General features: G+C 47.8%; 1 protein-coding gene and 1 pseudogene across 1 annotated transcript in view; both read left to right on the top strand.

Moving 5' to 3' along the window:
* The window catches only part of OSBPL10 (oxysterol binding protein like 10), a 298,037-nt gene that overhangs the window by 711 nt on the left and 279,209 nt on the right, over positions 1-18,117 (top strand). Inside the window, exon 3 of the mRNA XM_029938776.1 lies at positions 8-241. Within this exon, the coding sequence (XP_029794636.1) occupies positions 8-241 (234 nt within the window). The remainder of the gene's footprint in view (positions 1-7; positions 242-18,117) is intronic.
* On the top strand, positions 16,145-17,770 carry LOC115292509 (annotated as a pseudogene).

The following is an 18,117-nucleotide window of genomic DNA, read 5'->3' as shown; positions in this document are numbered from 1 at the left end:
GCAACAGCAGCAGCCGCAGCAGCAGCCGCGCCACGTCGGCCGGCTCCTCGCCCTCCTGCTCCCTGGCCGGCCGGGGGGTCGCCGGCCGGTCGGCGGTGGCCGGGCTCGGCGGCGGGGGCAGCCGCAGCAGCCCGGGCTCGGTGGCCGCTAGTCCGTCCGGAGGAGGCGGCCGCCGGAGGGAGCCGGCGCTCGAGGGCGTGCTCAGCAAATACACCAACCTCCTCCAGGGCTGGCAGAACAGGTAAGGCGCCCGCCGGCCGTGCCACCGCGCGCCCCTCCCTCCGCGCCTGTGTGTGTGTGTGTGTGTGTGTGTGTGTGTGTGCGCGCGCGCGCGCCACTGTGCCACCGGCCGATCGGGGAGTGCCCTTCCTGCGTCCCAGCTCCTTTCCAGGTGGGGTGCCCGGGATGGGGCACGCCGTGACCCCACCCCAGGACCGCACCGCAGTGGCGGAGAGGGAGGCGAGAGACCTGGTCTTCTCCGGAACTGGCACCTGCAGGGCCTGGCGTGGCAGGAGGGGCGCGCTGGCCCCAGGGCCCTGCCTGCTAGCGGTTTCCCGCACTCCTGAAGAATGGCTGAGGAAGGGAGGCCGAGGGGGCGTGCTTTATGCCTGCAGGAAAACGCGTTAATCCCGCGGTCCCATCCCAACAATTCTCTCCGTAACATAGTTCATTTAAAACTTTAGGGTTTTAAAACACCACCACCACCACCACCACCACCAAACACCTACCACTTATTCTCCGCGCCTTCCGGAGCGCATGCTACCTCCTGCCCAGCGGGTGGCTTGAGACCTCCAAGGTCTGCAACAGTTTAGTTGCTTGTTTGTTTCTTTGTTTGTTTTCTCCTTTGAACACCCTCTCCCCTTTGGAAGTGGACAGTTTGCTTTGTAAAGTATTGTTATTATCCCTCCTCCCCCACTTAGGTAGGTGCCTCTTGAAGTTCCCTGCTCACTCTGCCCGCACGGTTGGGAAACCTAGTATGGCCACGTGGAAGGATGGGGTGTCAGGGAAGGGCCCCAGCGCACCCGTGTTGATGGTGATATGTGAGGCACAATGCAGAGGATAGAGAGGGAACTTGAGAGGAGCAGGTGTGGTACTGCTGTTTACCTTTTTCTTTTACTTTGATTTTCAAAAAGAAGCCAGAAGGAGATAGGTTGTTGATGAGATCTTTTGTCCTGCCCCTAGTAGCCCTTGGATCTTAGGTCTTGGGATTTCTCAGGATGCTCCAGAAGTTTGAGTCACACCCTGGGAACCCTTGCTTCTCTCTGCTGGTTAGACTCGATGACTTGGTCCTCTGTCCCTGGAGATGGGTTGGAAATGTTCAGCGGGCTTCCAGCTGAAACTCTGATGGGGCAGTTATTTACATGGAACTCGTAGGTGGCAGAGGACTTCCTAAATATGGAAACTGACTTGTTTCTGTACTGATAGAGAACTTTCTGAATCACTTGGGTTTCCTGGGAGATCTGCGACTCTTGTCAGTGGAAGTTGCACTTTTAACTTTTGAATCCTTTTATTTCTCAAAATAGCCCTTGTGTCTGCTCTTGCTTCTTTTCTCCTTCAGGTTTTGAAAGCTGGAAAAGAATAGGTAGTGTGTGTAGGATGAGAGAGAGAGAGAGAGAGAGAGAGAGAGAGGTAGATGAGATGATTAAATCTGGTTTCAGTTCTTGGTAATTGTGCCTTGCTGGTGACAGCATCTGGTTTGCGCATTGGGCAGTCACTTTTAATGCTCTTTTTTCCCCCCAAGTAGCTTATGAGGCCAACAGACATTTTACCCCGGATTACAGTTATTTCACTTGGGGATGGTATTTTACCTGCAATGCATATTAAAGGATTTGTTCTTTCCAGTGGATTTAGTAGGAATTGGAGTAACTCATGCTTTTGTATGATTTAAATCCACTGGGATATTTAGGTTATGCCAGATTAGGAAGAGGCAAAATTAATAATAATATACTAATAATGATAATATTAACATGATGCTGGCTACCTCGGTGAAATGTACCCCGGATACTGGTGAGGCCGCATCTTTGTGGAGTTTGTTTTGTGTGATCTGTGCCGCCAGTGTTTATTCTTAGCACAGTAGACTATTTTCTCAGTTTACCACTGACTCCAAAAGCATTATCTCTTTCTAGTGGTTAATGTCTCAGTGTTCAGGGCTGTGTTTCCCCACATCCGTGTTCTCTCAACTGTGGCCAAGGGTCCATTAGTGGTCTGGAGAGGATTTATGGTGGCTCCGTGGTTGTACATTTCTCCCTTCTCGGGGAGGTCTGGAACAGTGAGAAGGGAAAGAGGAGAAAGAGAGAAACTTTGACAATATATTCATGTGTTCGTGAATGTATTTATTCAGAGACTATTGTATCGAGGACCTACTATGTGCCAGGCACTTTGCTAAGAGCTGAAGCTATTTCAGTGTGCAAAACGCACAGGTGTCTGCACAGGAAGTAGTGGAAGAGACTCAGACTTCAAAAGTAGAAGAAATCCACACCTCCCTGGTCCAGGGGGTGCCTTGGTACAGACAGGGGGCGACCTGATTCAAGTTACCTTCACTTTTGGATCTCATGGCATATTCTTTTGCACTACGTTTTTTTCCCTTTTAACTTTTTTCATGTTTACTTATTTTTGAGAGAGAGAGAGAGAGAGAGAGACAGACAGACAGACAGAGACAGAGTGCAAGCAGGAGAGGGGCAGAGAGAGAGAGGGAGACAGAATATGTGAAGCAGGCTCCAGGCTCTGAGCTGTCAGCACAGAGGCCGACGCAGGGCTCGAACTCACAAACTGATAGATCATGACCTGAGCCAAAGTCGGCCGCTTAACCTGACTGAGCCACCCAGGCGCCCCTCTGGAAGGGCTTTAGGCAGAAGAGGTGCCACGGTCTGATTTGTGCTTTAAACAGTTCACTGTGGGTATACTCCTTGGAGATGAGATGTTCACAGGCTCAGATCAGGAAGCAGAGGACAGTTGGGGGCTCCTCGTGGTGGTCCGGGCAGGAGACGCTGGGGGCTTGCACTGGGGGGGACAAGGGAAGTGGGGAGGAGGCACAGGAGTGGGAAGGATAGAAGCTGTGGACGGATTGGGGGAGGAGGTGAGAGAAAGAGAGGGGCCAAGGAGAACGCTTTTGTGTTTGTAGCTCTGAGAGGCTGAGATACGGAGGTGGAGGTGTGTTTTCTAGAGAGGGTCACAGAAGACCCTCACATTCGTGGGGAGCATGGACGACCACCAGGAGTTCTCTCTGGGGAACTTGTGTTCAGTCTGAGATGTCTACACCTAGTGAGAATTGAGCTGTGCAAACTCTCCTTGGCCTGAAGGCTAATCTTAGTCTCAAACTCAAATGGAACTATTTTGGGTTTGCTCATAAAATCAAGTGTTTGAGAACATAATTTCTTTTTCTTTGTTTTTAATGTTTACTTATCTTAGAGAGAGAGAGAGAGAGAGAATGCAGGTGGTGGAAGGCGGGGGGTGGGGGAGAGAATCTCCACTATGAGTGCAGAGCCTGATGTGGGGCTCGAACCTGTGAACGGTGAGATCATGACCCGAACTGAAACCAAAAGTCAGATCCTTAACCAATTGAGCCACTCAGGCGCCCTGGGAAGACCATTTGGATCTAGGAAGTGACATTTCAGTCTCCGAGGGTCCCTTCATTGTCATTCACTTTTTGTTATCAAGAGAAGACATTGCAAATATGAAACCAGCCTCCAGTGTGTGTGTGTGTGTGTGTGTGTGTGTGTGTGTGTGTGATTGGTGGGGTTGTAAGAACTCAGTGAAATATTAAAGGTAAATCTTGAATATGATAAGGAAGATAAGTATCAGCCCGAGAAGACCTCAGGCCAGCAGTGGGCATTTATCTGGACGGTTAGGGGAGTGTGCACAACGGGCTAAACCCTGACTTCAATGTTCAGCACACAGGTCACCTTGGGCCGGTTCCTTAATTGCTCCGGGCTTCCGTTTTCTCATCTGTGAAATGGAGAAAAGATGTTACCCTTCTCATTTGTTCAGTGTGAAGATTAATTGAGGATACTGGTCTATGAGCGACTGAGAACAGTGCATGGATGTGGAGAAGTGGTAGCTATTATTGGATCTTCAATTTGCCCGTCTTAAATGGACCCTTTCTGGTCCATAACGTTCTTGGTTTATTTTCTGAATCCTGTGGTTACCCTGGGACTCCATTAACATAATTATGCCGGAGTTCTTTGGAAAGGATATGTTCTGAGAGGATCACTTTAAAACTTGGAACCCAGCAAATATTTGCGTCTCTCCAGCAAGTGACTTAGTCCCTTCCTCCAGCTTCGAAGCCCTATCTCCCTTCCCCGCTTTAGTTTTCCCATAACCACCAGCTTCTGACACGCTCCATGGTTTACTCTTGTCTTCTTGTGCCAGATACAAGCTCCCTGAGACCAGAGAACAGTTTCGTCTGCCTTGTTCATTGCTGTGTCCCCGGAGTCTAGAGCAGGGTCTGGGGTCTAATATGGGCTCAGTAGCTAACAATAGAATAAATAAGAGAGTGAATGAAAAAGAAGTTAAGCCAGGGTTTACTTGCATTTTGGCTGGTGTTAGCCACTGTTATTGTATTTCTTGGTTCTCTGTTTATAGCCTTGTCCTTGAGTTAATATGTCTGTCATTCACCCTGGTGTCTGCAAACATCAGTCTTTGTCTTCAGGGTCAGGAAGTCTGACTTCTCTTGTGAAATGTCCACCTGGACCCAGGGCCCATGACTGCCCAGCTAACGGGGGCCTTCAGTGGCCAAATATCTATGGCCTGCTTGTGACTTGGTCTGCACTGATGCCTTGCGTTGAGAATGCGGTGTTCAGGCTCTGGCCTGATTTCCCAGGGCTTGGGGGCTACTTGGCTCATTTACAAAAGTCAAGGAGGGGGCATATGTTAACTTTCAAAACCATACTGAATTAAAATGAATGCCTTTTGAGTGCTCCACAAATTTTAGAGGCAGTTGGTGATAACCTGGGTTGAAAAGCACGGCTCTGGGTTTTATGTTCTTGCCCACATGTACTTAGGAAGTATTCACATCTTGCTGTCTGGTTTGCCAGATTGTGAGCCCGCATGCTCAAATCCTTTAGGGACACTGGATTACTTCGTGGACAGTGATAATAAAAAGGTGGTTGCCTAGGTTACAAAACAGGATATAATATGATTTACTCACTTACGGTCTAAAATATTTGTCGAGCATCTGCCTGAGTTAACCACTCCTGTGGGCTATGCTCTCCGCTCTCTTTTTAAAATGTATGTGTATTTTTTACTTGAGATTTATGCCAAATGGTTACGACGGTTTTCCTTGGTTGGTGGGATTGTGGGGGATTTTATCTTTTTTCCCCTGAGGTGACTTGCTTCCGTTTTGCGTTTTGAAAAAGTTATATTGAAGGGGAAAAAAACTTTTCACATAATTTCGGAATATGTTTTTTTTTTAACGTTTATTTATTTTGAGAGAGAGCAAGAAAGCACAAGCAGTGGAGGGGCAGAGAGAGAAGGAGAGAGAGAGAATCCCAAGCAGGCTCTGCACAGTGCGGAGCCTGACTTGGGCTCCAACGCACAAACTGTGAGATCATGACCTGAGCTGAAACCAAGAGTCAGACACTTAACTAACTGAGCAACCCAAGTGCCCCCCAGAATTATCTAGTTTTTGAGGGTACATTTGAAGTCTGACATACATTCAGAAAACTCGTAAGTATAATAGTTCAATGGATTTTCATAAATGGAACGTACCCAGACCAGGAAACAGTGGCCAGTCCCCTCCCCCCATCCCTTATGGTCGTCCGCGGTTGATGTCCAGCACCTTACATGAGTCAGGCCTCTGTTTGAATTTCATACCAGACCGCATGATCTTTTGTGCCAGGCTTCTTGCTCTGAACATAATGTCTGTGAGCCCCTCCGTGGAGTTGGGTCTAATTGTAGCCTGTGTGCACCGTCCGTGGTATCCTGTCGTATGAATATACTGTGTACATGGACGCTTATCGTAGGTGTTTGAGTTTTTCCCCGTTTGGCGCCCTTACAAGTAGCCCGGCCCTTTGTTCTCTGCAACATCTGTATACATTTCTGTGGGTGTATATACCTCGGAGTGAAATATTGGGTTACAGTATTTGCAACTGTTCAGCTCATTAAGAGGCTGTCAGAGTGGTTGTATCCGTTCATATTCCCGCTAGGAGCCCACGAGAGAGGCCTACACCCTCATCTACTCTTGATGTTGTCGTTGTTTTCATTTTAGACAATCCAACGGATATGTGGTGGCATTGTGGTTTTAATTCGCCTTTCCTTCATGACTAGTGAAGGTTAGCTCTTTTTGTGTGCCTGTTGGCCATTTGGATTTCATGTATTGTTAGGTGTTGTTTAAGACCTTGATCGTTTATATAGTGGGATGTCTGCTCTTTCATATTGACTTGTGAACGTTCTCTATAGATTCTGGAAGGATTTCGCTGATCAGTCTATGTGCACACGTACGTGGGGGCTGCAAATATAGAGAAAGCAGATCTCTTCACTCACAGTTTTTTATTGCTTGGTAAGCACAAATTTTAAATTTTAGCATAGTCCCATGTAAACATTTTTTCCCTTTTGTGATGAGTTCTTTTTGAATCCTGTTTGAGAAATCTTTGCTTACCCCATGGTAATGAAGATGTTCTCTGATGTTTTCTTTCAAGAAACGAAAAACTTTGGGGCGCCGGGGTGGCTCAGTCAGTTGAGCGTCCGACTTCAGCTCAGATCATGATCTTGTGGTTCGTGGGTTTGAGCCCCGCATCAGGCTCTGTGCTGGTAACTCAGGGCCTGGAGCCTTCTTCAGATTTTGCGTCTCCCCGTGTCTTTGCCCCTCCCCTGCTCATGTTCTATCTGTCTGTCTCTCTCCCTCAAAAGTAAATAAATATTAAAAAATTTTAAAAAGAAAAGAAAATGTTTATTAATTTTAATGCTTTTCAAAGTTTGAAGTGATATTGGAGGAGTGTAGACACCTAGCAGAAACGATAGTGGATTTCAGGCTCCCCGTCTGTATTGGTTTTGTATAACAAATGACAATAAACTTGGGTGCTCCCAACAGCAGACTTTTATTTCCTCATGGTTCTGGAGGCCAGAGTCGGAAATCGGGCGCAAATGAAGATCTTGGCAGGCCCCTGCTTTCACCAGACACCTCAAGGGAAAATTAATTTCTTGCCTCCTCCAGCGTCCGGTGACTGCTGGCGTTCCTTGGCTGTCACCGCCTCACTCCAGTTCTTGCCTGTCTTCATGTTGCCTTCTCTTCTGTGTGGCTCAGGTCTCCCTCTTAGAAGGCCTCCCGGGCCCACCCAGGTCCCCAAGACAGTTTCCTCATTTAAAAATCCTTGATTGAGTCCTACCTGCTGTCTGCCCTATAAGGGAACATTCCCAGGTTCCAGGAGTTAGGACCTGGTCAGGGGTAGGGGTGCGGCCCACGCCACCTCCATGGTTCAAAGCGGTTCTTCATCCCCCTGTCTCCCTTCCCCAGCCGCCTTTCCCACCTTCACTGGTTACCATGGAGACAGCGGTCTCCGTCCCAAAAGGGTTGCTGTCCTGACCGAAAGTACGTCGGTTAGAAGGGTTGGTGGGCTCATTCATCTCTGTCCACTGGGCAGACCCCTTGGGCAAATGCAAGGCAGGCCTTACTGGGAGAGAAATTATTTCTAAGGCCCGTGAGTAAACCTAATTTGCTTTCATGGGCAAATCTGACTTTCTTTGGGGTTTTTAAAAAATATCTTGAGCAATCAGTTTGGAAGTATATGTGTAATAATTCATGTTTTCTGTTTTGTCACCAGAATGACTCATTAGCTTGAGGACTTTTTTTTTTTAAAGGTATACTTAAGGGGCGCCTGGGTGGCTCAGTCGGTTAAGCCTCTGACTTTGGCTCAGGTCAGATCTCACGTTCGTGGGTTCAAGCCCCACGTCAGGCTCTGTACTGACAGCTAGCTCAGAGCCTGGAGCCTGCTTCTGGTTCTGTGTCTTCTTCTCTCTCTGCCCCCCCCCCCCATACTCTGTCTCTCTCTGTATCAAAAATAAATAAAACATTAAAAAAAATAAAGGCATACTTAAATACAATAAAGGCACGGGTCTCAGGCGTTCTGTGTGATGAATTTTGAAAATTGTTTACACCCTTTATCCACTCCTTCAAAAAGTACAGCACATTCTCTGATTCCCACCATTCCTCCCCCGCCCCCCATCTCCTTGTCCTTGGCGGTCATTTCCCCGTCCCCTGTATTCTGTTTCTGATTTTTATGGCCATGAATTGGTTTTGTTTGATCTTGGGCTTTCATATAGTGGGACCCATAGAGGAGATCCTTTTTGGAGTCTGGTTTATTTCAAAGTGTTCTGTGTTTCATGCGTGTTGCTGCGTTTATCCAAGGATGGTACTGTTGTTGTTGTTGTTGTTGTTGTGGTATTACTTCGGTGGATATGCCTCAGTTTATCCGTTCGCTTGTAGGTGGACATCTGGGTTGATTCCAGTTTTGGGCTGTTATCAATAGAGCTGCTGTTTGTGTATGAGCTTTTAATATTTTTATTATTTTTATCTTTTAAAAGGTTTTTAAAAATGTTTATTTTATTTTTGAGAGAGAGATAGAGAAAGAGAGAAAGAGCAAGTGAGCAAGCAGGGGGAGTGGCAGAGAAACGGGGACAGAGAATCCAAATCTGAAGTGGGCTCTGGGCTCGAACTCATGAACCTTGAGATCATGGCCTGAGCCCAAGTCGGTCGCTTAACCAACTGAGTCACCCAGGCGCCCCTGTGCATAAGTTTTTGTGTGGACACACGCTTTTATTTCTCTTGGGTAAATGCCTGAGGATTAGAACTGCAGGGTCCCACGACAGGTATATGTAGGAGCTCCCAAAGTGTTTTCCAGAGGGGCTGAGCCATTCCCCCCCCTCCCCCGCCAGCAGTGTATACGTCAGGAGCTGCCCCGTGCCAGCTGGCAGCTTTGGAGAGGGGCAGTCTGCAGGTGCACAGGCTGGCGCCGTGGGCAGACTTCTTGTCATTCCAGCTTGGCCTCTTTTTTGCTACATGACCTTGGCAAGCCATTTAACTATTTGGGCCCTGTTTTCCTCATCTGGAAATGATACAGACCTTGGAGAATTGTGAGGCTGCTCCAGGCAGCAGGCCCAGCATGGCGGGCGGGACGCAGTGGGATCCTCAGCAGAAGTTTATCTACTTAGGAGTCTTAGATTAAAAAAAAAATTAATGTTCATTTATTTTTGAGAGACTGAGAGACAGAGCCTGAGCAGGGGAGGGGTAGAGAGAGGAGGAGACACAGGATCTGAAGCAGGCTCCAGGCCCCCAGCTGTTGGCACAGAGCCTGATGTGGGGCTCGAACCCATGAACCATGAGATCATGACAAGAGCTAAGTTGATGCTTAACCTACTGAGCCACCCAGGCGCCCTGGGAGTCAGACCAGCGGGTGACTTTGTGGAATTGAGGGTCCAAGTTAGTGCTCATTTTTGACCCAGCCTTAGCAGATAGGCAGGTCTTTCTTAGCCCTTCCTCCTGCATGAGGACCTAGGTGACATACTATTTGATTTGCAAAGTGGCTGACTGTCTCCATTTGCTGCTTTTAGCCTGTGGTTCCTCAAGAGTCTGCTAAGTGGACCGTTGTTTGAAAACTTTGGGAAAGAGAAGAGATACGGCTTTTGTGTCCTGAAATGAAACTTGAAATGATCGTGCTGGGAATGTGGGAGGCTTTTTTGCAGCTATCCCTGGCTCCTGCCTGATGCGATTTGGGGCCAGGCTACGACAGAGTTAAAAAGAAACCCGTCCAGAATGTGCTTTGATAACTCAGACTGGATCGAATATGGTCACAGCCCAGAAAGAAAGTGCCGTATTTGTGTCTCGTGCAGTGACATCGATAATTACGATAAAATTAGGAAACATTATACAGTTTTGTTGGAAGCCTGTTCTTTGAAGGTCGGGGAAGGCATTTGAGCCTTGAATAACTTTCTCACTTTCTGCGGTAGTTTTTAGAGGGCTATTATATTGTTTTTAAAATTTTTTTTCAATGTTTGTTTATTTTTGAGAGACAGAGCATGAGCGGGATAGGGGCAGAGAGAGGGAGACACAGAATCCAAAGCAGGCTCCAGGCTCTGAGCTGTCAGCACAGAGTCTGACGTGGGGCTCGAACCCATGAGATTGTGACCTGAGCTGAAGTTGGACACTTAACCAGCTAAGCTACCCAGTTGCCCCGAGGGCTAGTTATATTTTTATGTGGGTTGGTCCCTTCCTATAAATATGTTTTTATTAAAATTTGTTTATTTATTTTGAGAGAGAGGGCAAGCACAAGAGGAGGAGAGGGGCAGAGACAGAATCCCAAGCAGCCTCCACACTGCCAGTGCAGAGCCTGCCACAAGGCTCAAACTCACGGACCATGAGATCGTGACCTGAGCCGAAACAGTTAACCAACTGAGCCACCCAGACGCCCCTTTTCCTATAAATATTTTGATGAAAATGTAACAAGTTGAAAGGCAGCTCACATCAGTTTTTAAGAACTCTTGTCCAGGATGTGTTAAGTGTTTGCGAGGTGGGGTCAGTGGCCGTGGAGTGGAGGTGGCAGTGTGAGAGGGGCCCTGCAGTAGCATCCACATTCTCCCACATGGGGTAGACCTGGGTTCAGGGGAGCTGAGTGGGTTTGGTGACGGGTACAAATGACCCTCCACTGGTCTGCAGTGGTCACCCCGTCAGAGGCATGGTGGGCCACTAACCACACAACGAAAGCCACTGCGACCGTTTTCCTGGGCCTTTGGGTGGGTGGTTTTGTAGATCTGGACAGAACTGGGAAACTTTCCAAGTTCTGAGTGAACCTGACAGCATCAGCCGAGACACACTCCTCTGGTCGCTGGAATGTCCACACCCCACATATTTGTCGGGCCCCTTTTGTGTGTGTTGTGAATGCCATGCGGGATGCTGAGGATGCAGGAGCAACAAACATGGGCCCTGCCTTGAGGAGCTGAGAGCCCAGACAGGGCTGAGCCATGGGGGTTTACTCACGGCAAACAAACGGGTGCACCTGTGTTCCAGTAAAACTTTATTGACAAAAACAGGTGGAGGGCTGGATGATCTAGCCTGTGGGATGTAGTGTGGTCATCCCAGCTCTGAAGTGACGTCTAGACCCCTGACTCAGGAAGTGGAGGCAGCCTCGAGTGGCGGCTGAGTACAGGTCTGTGGTGGTCCGCACCCTGGGCTTGAACCCTGACTCAGGTATTTACTCCCAGTGTGACTTTGGACAAGCTGGTTAACCTCTCTGTGCCTGTTTCTTTATCTGTAAAATGCGGGTGATACAGAGTCTGCATCATAGTGTTGCTGGGATTGACCGCGAAGCTGTGTGAGGGGCTTAGGATGGCGACTGGCACTCACTAGATGTGGCTGCTGTTTTGACACAGGCTGGTGGGTGCTCCCCTGAGGGAGGCACCTGGGAGTGAGGGCCCCGGTGTGGCCAGAGGCCGGGCGGTGAAGGGCTCCCGCCTGAGAGACCCCTTATGCTGCTGAGACCCATCACAAGCTCTCCGTGTTACCAGATAGGGAAGGAATACGTTTGTGGGGCCAGGAATCATGAGACTTTGTGTATGTTACCCAGTTGCATCCTTAAAATGAGGGTGGGGGTATTGCAGATCTGTTCCTTCTCTGCTGCTTCTGTAGTCATGGAACCCCAGTTTGTAGCTAGATACGTAGCTGTCCTAGAGAACGGTGTATGTGCCCCCTCATCTCCCCCTCGCAGCTAGGGAGGGCCGTGTGATTCTATCGTAGACATAAGCAGAGTTATCACAAAGTAGTTCCCAAGAACTTTCTTTGTACCCTTCCTTCTTCTTCCTTTGCTCTTGGATTGTAGGCCTATGGCCGCAACTGGAATACAGACGTGGTTGGAATTCAGCAGCCATATTAAGGCTTGAGGTGGCTGAAATGAAGGCCCTCAAGACAGAAGAGACTTAGTAGCCTCTGAGGATGTTGATCTGAGCCAAATCTTGGGCTGCCAACTTCTGGAATTTTCCATGGTAGGGAGGATAAGCATTTTTTTTAAAGCCACTGTTCATAGCCAGATCTCACCCTAACTGAAGCAGATAGAATCTCTATTTTCCAGGTGGAGAAACCGAGGCACGGAACGTAAGTCGTCGAGGCTCAGTGTGTCCGACGCCAGAGTGTGTTTTCTCCCTACCACTCTGGGAAGAACTTGGAGAGCGTCTACCCCCTCATTTCACAGATGAGATCATGGAGGGCTTTGCCTCAGGATAGACCTGCACCAGCTCATTTCACTGCAAGATAATCATTATTCTGTTTCATCCCTCACTCTGTCTCTCTCTCTCCTGTCGTGGCCTTCCCAAAGAAGGGGCCCTGGGTTTTAATTAGTGGTTTTGCATCTGTCTCATGGGCGGAACCTTTCTGTGACTAGTTGATGTCTGGGGGTCTTTTCCTTGGTCAGAAAGCATCACTGTTTCAGGGCTGTGTTTAGAGCCTTCAGAATCCTCCTTAGTAATGACCTTCCTTGCTGGTACTGTCTGTTCCTCATCGGGGCTTTTTAGGCTGAGGGGGCTCCTTGGCCCTTAGACGTGGTGTGAGAACTGGGCGATGAGGCCTCCCAGCTCAGTAAGCTCAGAGTGTGGACTTTGGCTGAAACGGGTCAGATGTTTTGAACACACTTTGCTTTCCAGATTCTTGTGGATCTGAGTTCCACCCTATTACTAATACCTTAAAGATGGGCCTCCCGACCCTGTTGGCTAACCGCAGAGCACAGAACTTTCCTGAGTGCATATTCCAGCCGACTCACGAGGTGGATGGGCCCCGAAAACGTCGACCGGGGCCCATCCCCTTTGTGCTCGTCAGCGCTGATGAGAGACGCTGCTGTACGTTTCTCACGTAGCATTTCATGTTTATATTGCTCTTGGGCCTAGCAGGATTTTTATGGGCCTGGCTGGTGGGAGCCTCTGTCTTTTTTATGAGAAGTCTGCAGTTCTTACTTTGGCCCAAAGTGTGTTTTAATGCTCTTGGAGTCACTTAGTTAATTTGGAGTTTCCTGTAACTAACATTTTTTTGGCCAAACGTCAGTTTCCATGATTCCTTCAGAGTCAGCTGAAACTCAGGAGCATAGGATTAAATCATAGCCCACACTCCCTAGTGTTTTCTCACATTGTATAAGAAGATAGGCCATTTAAAATTTTTTTTTATTTTTTAGTGTTCATTTGTTTTTGAGAGAGAGACAGAGCATGAGCAGGGGAGGAGCAGAGAGAGAGAGGGAGACACAGAATCGGAAGCAGGCTCCAGGCTCTGAGCTGTCAGCACAGAGCCTGATGCGGGGCTCGAACCCACAAACCGTGAGATCATGCCCTAAGCTGAAGTCGGACACCGAACTGACTGAGCCAGCCAGGCACCCTGAAGATAGGCCATTTTTATGGGGTTGGCCTAAAGATACTTTAGAAAGATCTTTGCATTAAAGAAAGAGGACCACACTTGTGTCTGTGAAATCAAGTTTAAGCCTGGATAAAGTAGTGTTTTTGAACCAAAGCAAAGTGTGACCTCGCTCGGACGAGGCCAGATTATAGTTATTCTTGTCATGGAATTGTCTGAATTTCTGGTTGTGTAAGGGCTTGCTTCCTTTTCCTTCCAGCACTGTAGTGCTGATCGGTATTTTTAGTGTTTTTTGTTTTGTTTATTTCCTTCTTCATTTTTGCTTTGTGTGTGTGCATTTTTTTTTTAGTTTGAAACTTTAAATTCCTTTCCATTATATATACAAAAGGTAGATTTTAAAACAACTTAATATAACTTGTGATCTGATATTTTATGTTACTATAAAGATAATTATGACACTTGGAAAATTTGTATAAGGTCTGTTGATAATAGTCCTGTATCCATGTAAATCAATTGGTTTTAGTCTTTGTGCACTGAAGTTTTTAGGGCCAGAGGGACATTATGTTGCTAACTTATTCTCACGTGCCTCAAGAAACACGTATACATATGTACATATATATATGTATATATACAGAAAATGATAAAGCAACTGTAAAATGTTGATAGATGGTTCTTTAGTAATAAAAATCTTTTTAGTATTTATTTATTTTTGAGAGAGAGAAAGACAGAGTATGAGCAAGGGAGGGGCAGAGAGAGAGAGAGAGGGGGAGACATAGAATCCAAAACGGGCTCCAGGCTTCTGAGCTGTCAGCACCGAGCCCAAGGCGGGGCTCGAACCCACGAACTGTGAGATTCTGACCTGAGCTGAAGTCAGATGTTCAACCGACTTGAGTCCCCCCAGGCGCTCCAGATAGTTTTTTAGTAATCAGTCTTTGTATTATTCTTGTAACTTTTCTGTAAATATGAAATTATATTAAAAAGTTAACAAAAATTCATTTGGTCTATTTAAAAAAAAAAGGCTGTGAGGCATGTAGTATATATTTCCTGGCTGAATGCAGCATATATCTGATAATTAATATAGCTAATGAGCCCAGTCTGTCTTTTTAAAAAGTTTTTTTAATATTTTATTCATTTTCGAGAGAGACAGAACACACGCGTGGGGGAGGGGCAGAAACAGAGAGGGAGACACAGAACCTAAACAGGATCCAGGGCCTGAGCTGTCCGCACCGAGCCTGACGCGGGGCTCCAACTCAGGAGCAGTGAGATCATGACCTGAGCTGAAGTCGGACGCTCAACCAATTGAGCCACCCAGGCTGAGCCCAGTCTGTCTTAGGGCTCGGCTTCGGAAGGCGCCCTCGGGGCATCGTTCTGTAAGGCTTATTCCCGACCAGTGTGGGAGATGCCTGAGGTCGTGTGAACGTGATCCCCAGACTATTAACTACTGACGTTGATGGGATTTGTTTGTGTCTGGGAGCAGGTGTCGATGAAACATTTGCAGCTTATGCAAAGGCCATAAACCAAAGGTGTGGGAGATTTGTGTTTTGATCCCTTCCCTGTTTAGTCATTTTATCTTATCTGAACGTCAACCAGTTTTGTCACCTGTAAATGTGATGAAGTGGGAAACATATTGCTTGTTCCTTGTCACTCCAACACAGGGAAATTAGAGTGAATTATCGTTTATACGGATTTTTAAACCTACAACTCTCTTATGTAATTCTGTTATCTAGAATTGTAGTGACACTTGTTTTAAAATTGCTTGTAAAGCATTTGTTGAATGAGGAAGATGAGGCGAATGGGTCTTGGGAGTTTTTATGTGGTGACAGGCCAGTCCCCGGAGCACCTCTGTGTACCCTTGTTGGCCCTACAGATGAAGACTGTAAACTGAAAATGTTCTTTTTAGTTTATTTTAATTTTTATTAAAATAGTTTTTTAACGTTTATTCATTTCTGAGAGACAGACAGAGTACAAGCGGGGGTGGGGAGAGAGAGAGAGAGAGAGACACCGAATCTGAAGCAGGCTCCAGGCTGTCCGCACAGAGCCTGGCGTGGGGCTCGAACTCACAGACCACGAGATCAGGACCTGAGCCGAAGTCTTATGCTTAATCAACTGAGCCACCAGATGCACCTTGCTGTCTTTAAAAAAACCCAAAACAACAGGGTCCCATTTGTCACTCATTGTGCTCTTCTAGATCAGATGTGTGCTCTGCACGGAGCCCCAGCAGTGAGGTTTCCCACTGACCAGGCGCACACGGGATGTCCTTCCCGGGAGGCACTGCAGATGGCCTGTCAGAAAGGACCAGATGTTCCTTTCTTGTTGAATAGTCACAGGGGTGGCAAGACCTCATAAACCTGATCCCGACAACCTTTTCATTGCAGTCTCTCTGAATTGCAGTAAGAGAAAGCTAAGAGCAAAATAAGGAAAACCCTGGTTTTCAGAGGGTTGGACGGCCATCTGATTTGCCAAGCAGATGGGTTTTATCCCCATCCGGTCTTTGGTGGGGCCGGCACTGCCATCCACAGTCACTGCCTGCAGGACAGGACAGCAAAGGAGCCTTGCTTTTATCGGTGAGCAGAGATGGAAGGCTCTGGTCCTTACGTGGATATACTACTTAGTCTCTTTTCTCTGCCTTAGTTTCTTCATTTGTAGAATTAGGCTAGTGAGAAAACCTACCTTGTTGGATCACTGTGAGGATTAAGATAGATGAATCAACATTTGTAACGTGCAAGGGCCAGTGTGTGGCACATAGTAAGCGCTGTGTGAATTAAAAAAAAATGTTTATTGCCACCAGCTGGCAGGAAGCAGGACGGAGGTCACTTGAACTCAGACCACAGGTCCCTGTTAAATACATCAGCTTTTAAATCAATCTTTGTTCAAAGTCCAGTGAGTTCCAAGACTAGAGCTCACCAGCAGAGAGAGAATTCCCTGGTGAACGGACCAGCTTTTCTTCTTCCCAATCCAGAAATGGCCTCCACCTTCCACCCACGAGAATGTGAGCTGTCTAAACAAGAAGGGCAAAGCTATGGCTTCTTGCTGCGAATTGAGAAGGACACTGATGGCCACCTGGTGCGGGTGGTCGAGAAGGGTAGCCCAGCAGAGAAGGCGGGCCTCAAGGATGGAGATCGAGTTCTTAGGATCAGTGGTGTCTTTGTGGATAAGGAAGAGCACATGCAGGTTGTGGATCTGGTCAGAAAGAGTGGGAATTCAGTGACCTGGATGGGGATTCCTATGAGAAGGCCATGAAAAAACGGGTGGACCTGAAAGAGTTGGGTCAAAGTCAGAAGGAGCTGGGTTTGAATGATAAGAAACTGTCCCCTGTGGTGAATGAAGGAGCAGAGACTTGGACCCAGCCACGACTCTGCTACCTGGTGAAGGAGGGGAGCAGCTATGGCTTCTCTCTGAAAACTGTCCAAGGTGAAAAGGGAGTGTACATGACTGATATAACCCCTCACGGTGTGACTATGAAAGCTGGTGTCCTGGCTGGCGATCACTTGATTGAAGTAAATGGAGAGAATGTGGAAGACGCCAGCCATGACGAAGTGGTTGCAAAGGTGTAGAGCTCTGGGGGCCGCGTCCGCTCCTGCTGGCGGACGAGACTGCAAGCTCCACACTGAGCAGATCAAATTCAGGAGAGGGACCGCCAATTTGAAACTGCTACCCCCCCAGCCCCGGCTTGTGAAGATGAAGAAGGGAAGCAATGGCTATGGTTTCTACCTAAGGGCAGGCCCAGAACAAAAAGGTCAAGTTGTCAAGGACATAGATTCTGGAAGTCCAGCAGAGGAGGCTGGCTTGAACAACAGTGACCTGGTAGTCGCTGTCAACGGCGAGTCTGTGGAAACCCTGGATCATGACAGTGTGGTGGAAATGATTAGAAAGGGCGGAGATCAGACGTCGCTGCTGGTGGTAGACAGAGACGGACGACATGTATAGACTGGCTCATTTTTCTCCATTTCTCTACTATCAAAGTCAAGAACTTCCTAATGGTTCTGTCAAGGAGGCTCCAGTTCCAGCTCTGGCTTCGGCTCTGGCTTCTCTGGAGGTTTCAAGTCCAGATACTACAGAGGAAGTAGGAGATCATAAGCCTAAACTCTGCCGGCTGGTTAAAGGTGAACATGGCTGTGGCTTTCACTTAAACGCAATTCACGGTCGGCCAGGCTCGTTCATCAGAGAGGTACAGAAGGGCAGCCCTGCGGAAGTGGCAGGGCTGGAGGATGAGGATGTCATCATCGAAGTGAATGGAAAGAAGGTGCTGGAAGAACCTATGAGGAAGTGGTAGACAGGATCCAGAACAGTGGGAAGAATGTCACACTCTTAGTCTGTGGAAAGAAGGCCTACGATTATTTCCAGGCTAAGAAAATCCCTGTTGTTTCCTCTATGGCTGATCCACTGGATGGACCCAGAGGAGGAGCGTTGGCAGAACCGGAGCACGACTCACAGGTAGCAAAAGAACGATTCTGAAGGCTGGCAAGTCCAAGATCAGGGCACTGGTGGCTTTGGGGTCCGGAGAAGACCCTCTTCTAGGCGCACAGTACAGCCTCACATTCTTCTTCCAACTCTGAAGATACAGGGATATGATGAGAGCAAGTAATGGCTTCGGCTGTTTCTGGGTGTTCACGAAGAATCCTTTCCCAAGAAGTGAGCTGCCACCATTAACCGTCTCGGTCAGAGGAGATCTCCTCTGGGAACCAGGTCATCATAGGTGACTGTTGTCATTTGTCTTGGGGGCAGATATTGCACTAGATGGCTTATTTATAGTTAACTTTAGGCAGGAAGCAGACTCAAGTGATTTTCTTCGAGCTTCTACT

The sequence above is a fragment of the Suricata suricatta genome, chromosome 5, assembly GCF_006229205.1.
Source record: "Suricata suricatta isolate VVHF042 chromosome 5, meerkat_22Aug2017_6uvM2_HiC, whole genome shotgun sequence".
In the NCBI taxonomy this organism is placed as follows: Eukaryota; Metazoa; Chordata; class Mammalia; order Carnivora; family Herpestidae; genus Suricata; species Suricata suricatta.
This window is presented reverse-complemented; position numbering and strand designations above follow the sequence as displayed.